The 6,777-nt window shown below is 52.3% G+C and overlaps 1 protein-coding gene across 2 annotated transcripts; it reads left to right on the forward strand.

Moving 5' to 3' along the window:
• Window positions 1–220: 220 nt before the first annotated feature.
• Ubxn10 (UBX domain protein 10) lies at window positions 221–6,538 on the forward strand. 2 transcript variants are annotated; one of them, XM_034503804.2, is made up of 2 exons: window positions 221–343; window positions 3,649–6,538. In XM_034503804.2, exon 2 carries the CDS (start codon window positions 3,664–3,666, stop codon window positions 4,510–4,512), a length of 849 nt encoding a protein of 282 aa, XP_034359695.1. In that variant the 5' UTR covers window positions 221–343; window positions 3,649–3,663; the 3' UTR covers window positions 4,513–6,538. The 2 variants fall into 2 exon arrangements, with proteins under 2 accessions (XP_034359695.1, XP_076790003.1); XM_076933888.1 differs by lacking the exon at window positions 221–343 and adding an exon at window positions 442–581.
• Window positions 6,539–6,777: the final 239 nt, after the last annotated feature.

Raw genomic sequence — 6,777 nt, forward strand, 5'->3', positions numbered from 1 at the left:
CCCTTTCTTTCCCCTGAACGCACACTCCCCGGGAGACAGAGTCAGGCCAGGTCAGGAAGAAGAGTTCCGGTGGCAGGGGCCCAGGCCCAGGGCCCTGTGGCCTCCATGGGGCAGGGCCACACCAAGGTCCTGAGCCTGGAATCCGTGAACCACGGGCTGTAGCCCTCAGCCTTCCGTCCTCCGTGCCCAAGATAGTCCAATTCAGCTTGCGGTCCAGGTCAGGCAGGTTCCGGTCCCACCGGAAGCACGTGGCCCCCCACCCCTTGGCGGTTGCCAGGGAGACGGGGCTGTTTACCAGCTGGTCGCAGCCAGGCACAGGAGGCGGATGGAGCTGAGCTGCGAGGTGAGAGGCCCCCTTTGTGGGTCCCCAGAAACTGAGAGCCAGGACTTTTGAGCGACCTTCCCCAGGGGCAGAGCCAACCTGGCTGGAGCCTGAGTCTGCAGCAGCCAAGGGGTCTCCTGAGAGGGGCGTCTACAAGCCAGTCCCTGGACTCAGATCCAAAGAGAGAAAAGGGAGTCCGTGTCATGTGCAGAGGCAGGAGCTGCAGGGATCCTCCCACAGCTCCGTGCCCTTTACCCAGGTCTGCATTCATGTTCCAGCCCTTTCTGCCATTCCCAGACACTCCTCCTTCCGCACTTCTGCCATTCCCAGACACTCCTCCTTCCGCACTGGAAGCTTTGCCTACAGGTCTGCCAGACCTCGGAAATAATAGAGGCCTCTCCCCAACCCCCTCACCCGCCCTTCTATCCTGGAATCAACCCTGGTTCTCTTCGTAAAGCTTCGCTCTCTTGGTGGCTTGCGGTTTCCCACATTCTAATCTCTGGTTTGGGGTAGTGCAGTGAATGGTTTCGATTCCCCCACCCCCCCTCCATCCCCCTGTTGGTTCCTTTACAGAGTTTTAATTTTGTAAACCAGGCTAGGGACTATGGGGTGGCGGCAGTGGGTGTTAGTAGCTGATAAACAATTTTAAAAGACCAATGCACGTGTACGTGTCGCGGTATATGCCAGCAGATGGTTCGTAGGAGGTTGTAGTTCACTGCTTTCGCTGTAGGCTTAGATTTGGGCTGTAAAGTACCATGGTCTGACCCCCGTGGAGGCTTGTGGGCACCATTGGAAAAACAACGGGAGTCTTGATTTCATTTCTACCCAATGTCCCTTCCTTCCTGTTCGTGCGGTGATAATCCTAAGGAATGGGCACCTGCCCTTCTGGCAACGTCTTGGAAATGGTGGCCAGCGTTTGGTTGCCTGCTTCCTAGCAGGCGTAGTCCTCCTAGCTATTGTGTTTAAGTAAACAGGCCACTTGCCTGGCAGCGCGATGGATGCCTACGCCTAGATGCTGTCAAATCACTTTGTGGTTGAGTGTCTGCCAGGCCCTAGAGGTGGTGAAATGAGCCAGGCAGGGATTATGCAGTCGCGGGAGCCTGGACTGAGGGCAAAGGCAGGGTTTGGGACTCGGGGTGTGTCTATGAAGGCACCATGGATGCAGTTCTCCAAACACCTGTTTCCTGCCCTTGTTCTGGGTGGGGGTTGGAGCTGGTGTTCCCTCGGTGTAACAGATGGTCTCTGTGCTGGGAGGAGGCGGTGGGTTATAAAAGCAGGTTGGGTGTAACGGCTTTACCTGAAGGAGGTGTTAGGCTCTAAATAGCCATGAGTGGGTTCATGCGAATTAGTCATAATTGAGGTTTTTTTTTTTTTCTCTTGAGATAGCTCGAAGTCATGTTATCTTATGACCAGGGTGTCTTGAATATGACACCCCCTGAACACGGCTAATTATATAGAGTACCAAAAGGTACAACTTACACGCACACACTCAAGTTTGACTGTTAAAAATAACCCAGCAGAGTGCCTGGGAGAACACATGACTTTTCTCATCAAAGTTGTTAGGGAGAGGTTTCTAAGTTACTAAACTTCCTGACAGCCAAACCTTCCCCAGGCATGTGTGGGTGTTGGAAGCCAAGCCTGTGATAATTCTGTAGAAGCTGTGGCAAATTGATAGCCATTCCCAAGTGAGAAGGATGGAAGCTTAGCTGGATGGTTATCTTCACTCAGCTGGACAGCTATGGCTTTCTCCTGCCACTCGGAACGAGAAAACTCATAGGGGAAAAAATATTCTTTATAGTTGATCAGAAAATAAATGAACAAGGAAATGGGCAGGCATTTCTGGCGTCAAAACTTTTTTTTCCTCAGGAAGAAGTTTCTGAACTGCCTGCAGCCAGATTGGGCATGGAACAGAGAGGGAGAGAGTGGAGAAAGGTTTGATTGTATAGAGACAGTCACAGAGCCTTTTAACCCGTGAACAGGGGCTGAGGTGACGGTTCAGTGGGTATAGAACTTGCCTGAGGACCAGAATTTGGATCCCCACAATCCATATAAATACCCAGTGAGTGTGTCAGCTCACCTATAATTCCAGCAGGGTCTCCTGTGGATGACGTCATATTGCAGGGTCAGAAGCTACCATCGCCCATTGAAGAGCAACAGGCACACAACATTGACCTAGAATAACAGAAACACACAAGGCAGGCCGACAACCAACTCGAGGTCACAGCCATCCATTTGCTCCTGCCCAGGACTGTCCTGCAGACACAGAGCTGCCTGATGTCTACGGACAGTACAGACAGACAAGTCAAAATAGATGCTCTCTAGGTCTTCATGTGGAGGCTTGTGGACTCCTTGTCCAGAACCTGAGCAAGTCCTGTGAGTTCTAGCAGGTGATCAGAGCAGTCCCTGTCCTCTCAACCATGACCAACCTGGGGAGCCATGTTCCACGTGACCTGTGTGTAAGGGCAAAGTGCAGGCAGCCAGGGGAGCAGGGCAGAGGGAGGCCCATGACAGGGGGCGATGGGAATCCCAGAGGTTGGCATGTCAATAGTGAATGATATCAAGGCAGACAGTGTCCCTTGTCTGGAGGAGTCACCTGCTGTTGAGTGGAGCTGAGCCTGGTTGCCCTGCAGAGAGTCTTACCAGGGTTACCTTCCCCTCTCTGAGCAAACACAGTCTGTTTCTGACACTCCTGTCTCTGCCTCTGAGGTCTGTGTTGGTCACTCCCCAAGGGAGCTTCCTTCCCTGGGAGCCAGCAAGGACTCTGGAGCCCAGTACATCCTGCCTGTTGTAGGACTTCCCCAGGGCCCTTCTGTCCCCTGGACACTTTTTTTTGGGTTGGGCTCAATCAGATTTTACCAGAGCACAGTGCACTCTCTTGAGTGTGTGACCATGCTGGTTATGTCCCAGAGCAGCAGTCAGAACTCAGTCGTTGCAAACAAATCCATTCACGGTGAAAGTTGTCTGACCCTGACTCTGGCTTGTCACATGGCTCATTCCTTCTCAGACTGGTCTTTCTGCATGCAGGCCCTTCTCCACGAGAGTGAGCACTGGCCTTTCTTTTCTTCGTAGACTCACCAGTCATTGAAAATATCTATAGACCTGTGGTTTCTACTCACTTTAAGAATTTAAGTTCTAGGACTCGGGATCACTGATGTGTGTTCCAAGTGCCTGTAATGGATGAGTCATGGCTGTTCCCCTATGTCAGAAAACTAGAGATAGGTCCCACACTCTGGTCCAGGGATGCTTACTCTCCCAGCACATGGCAGAAGAATGAGCCCCGGTGTCTCCGGAAGCTTAACCTTCTCTGTTTCTGCCTGCTTCCTTAGGGGTCCTGAGAAGCAATGGCCATAGAAGCCCCTGTGAACTTTGCACCACCTGAACGCAGCACTGTGGTCAGCACCGCAGCTGACAGCTTCACCTGGCAGCCCAGCTCACTCAGGATGCACGTCATCAGGCCCAAGTCTGCCAAGGGCCGGAAGCGGCCGAATTTGCACAGACCACAAGGCATGGGGGATGCCTCCCCCAGTGTACTATCCTCCTCACCTCCACCACGTTCCTCCGGGTCGCCAAGCAACCAGAAACCAGGAGTCTGTGCAACTGTCTCTCCATCTCAGGGAGCTCCTGATGAGATGCCGGAGCTGCTGCCGCAGGCACCCATAGGGACCGCTTCATCCCTCAATCGGTACCCAGTCCTCCCATCCATCAACAGAAAGAGCTTAGAGGATGGGGCTGTGGACACTGTGGCCAGCAAGACCAGTTCCCTGCAGCTGAGCAGCGTCCAGGCCCTTCACCAAGAGGAAGCCTGCGCCTCTGTGAAGTCAAGCCAGGAAGACTCCAGAACACAAGTCTGTGCCTTAGAGAAGAAATTCATCATCCGAACCAAAAGACAGAGTTCCTCCAGGGCCTCAAACATGGAGGAGCCATCGGACGAAGAGCCAAGGCTGCTGCTGGCTGTCAGGTCACCCTCAGGCCAAAGGTTCGTGCGCTACTTCAGGCCCAGTGACGACCTCCAGACTGTCCTCGAGGTGGCCGAGCAGAAAAACAAAGCTACCTACCAACACTGCAGCATTGAAACGATGGAGGTGCCCAGGAGACGTTTCTCTGACCTCACCAAGTCCCTGCAGGAGTGCGGCATCCTCCATAAATCCGTGCTGGGCATCTCTCAGGAGGAGGGGGAGGGGTGGCCCTGAGCCATCTGCACCAGGCTGGGGCCCCAGGTCTTTGAGCAAAGAGAATGTTGGGCAGCCTGAAGCTTCCAACACAACCTTGGTTTCAAGTGCCACACTAGCCCAGTGCAGGGAAGACCCTAGGGCCTTGTCCGTATAGAATGTTTGTAGAGACGGATGAATTTACACATGGGAAGAGCCCTCTGGAAAACTCCCTAGTAGCCCCACATTCTCTAATGCAGCCACAGGGAAGTTCTACATCCATCCCTAGACTGTGGCTGTGGCCAGGATATCTTCTTTCCACCGTTGGCTCCTTCCGGAATCTTCTGTCAGTGCAGTGAACTCCGGATCTCTCAAAGCCAACACTTTGCCTTTCTGTACTCGACACCAGATTAAACTCTTCCCAGAGAGGATTCTAGTCTAGTAAATAACCAGGGTTTAGGAATCACCGCACTGACATTGGTAGTTCTTGCAATATTGTGAGAGACAGGCTGTCGATCCTGGGCGCAGCCTTCCTCCTGAGCTGCACCAGCAGAGATGCCTGCGGATCCTGTTGGTATGAGGTGGCAGCAAAGGGCAGAACTATCTTCTGCTGTCACAAATCCCCCAGCAGAAACATTTGTGAAATGTCCTAGAGTTAGCCCATACAACCATGTAGCTAGCCTCTATAGCCACGGACTAGCCAGGGCTACAAAAGTGTAGACTCAAAAGAGTGGACTGACAGTTGGAGCTTATTGGTAGTACCTGTCTATGTGCAGAATCCTTCCAAAGTGGAAGTAATATATGCAGCACCCTGTTTTTAAGATGCACACAGCTACACGACTATACGAGTTTGTACTAACAACCCCTTGGCCTACTTGGGCACAGGTAAATTGTTTTATCCCCCAGTCTCAGCGTCTCTCTCAACCATGTCAAACGTGGAAGGTCAGTGCCCCAAAGTGGGCATCAGGTCCTCCGTAGGAGAAGGAAGGCTCATTGGGGTTTCTTTCCCGTGCCCCTGTTGAGACCATGCTGTGCAGCTGGCTGACTGGCATGGAATGCCCCTATCTGCCTTAGCCAGAGCTGTCACAAGCACTGTAGAGTCTTGTTTTTCTGGGGATACAGATCATTTGCCAAAGCTCTCTCGTATTGCAGGTTCAGCCAGACACCCACAAGTCATCTGCATCCCTTGACGGCCAAATCCCCATTTGGAGTCAGGAACACTGAGACCTTCTGGGCACTTTGTCCCCCTTGGAGCCTAAGCACCACATGTCCCGGGTACTGACTGGTACATGCCCCCACACCCTCAGTTCACAGACAAGGCAGGGTTTAGGAGTTGTTGGAGCATCTCAGAGTGTCACTACCTCAGCAACAGGGGCATCTTGTGCATGGGACAACACCAGCAGTTACAGGTGTTCCTTCTAGCACATTATCCCTTGGTGACAGCAATGATTACTCTGAACAGAATCATCCTAACCCAGACACCTCCCACGCCACACAGATCACTCTGGACTAGGATATTCCTGAACATTTGCAAGATTTACCATCCTGCCTAGGTTAGCAGCTCCTTTGATGGGAAACATCAGCTGGGACTTGGCTTTGATGTGGGCAGGCCCATGTAGCTGGCCACGTCGTCTACCCAATGACCACAGCAGAAGGGACTGGTGGCTTAGGCCTAGACCCTCCCATACAGGCATCCCACTTACCCGCAAGTGTACAATTCAGCCCCTGATCTAGGAGCCTATAAAAAAAAATCACACCTACTCCATGGTAAGAATAAAATCCCACCCACCCACAGCTTGGTGATTCGAAGCTTTAGAATGCTCCAGCGAGAAATAGAGCACGCTTAGTGGAGTGAGAAACTCCTGGATTTAGGGGTTTGCTGCTGCTATTTGGCTGAGGATTTGGGGGTGGCGGGGAACAAAGGGAGAGGCATGAAGCATAGGAACATTTTAGGATCTTGGAGGAGACGTGATTAAAGCTAGATTGGAGCCATCGTAATAATAGCCTCTCCTTTCTTCTTCTTGGACGAAAGATAATGATACGAACAATAAAAGCTGATTTGTGTGAAGCACTGTGTGGAGACGGATATCTTATGTTTTAGCCTAAGACCTGAGCCACCAGACAGGAGTGCGCAGAGAGACACAGGAGTCTCATCTTCAGGTGTCTCCCTGGGAAACCGTGTATCCTGCAGGCCATTGCAGCCAAGGCTACACACACACACACACACACACACACACACACACACACACACACACTCAGATGCCCACTGTGGAGGCTCCCTCAGAAGTACCTCTGTTTCAGACATTG

Source organism: Arvicanthis niloticus, chromosome 5 (genome assembly GCF_011762505.2).
Source record: "Arvicanthis niloticus isolate mArvNil1 chromosome 5, mArvNil1.pat.X, whole genome shotgun sequence".
In the NCBI taxonomy this organism is placed as follows: Eukaryota; Metazoa; Chordata; class Mammalia; order Rodentia; family Muridae; genus Arvicanthis; species Arvicanthis niloticus.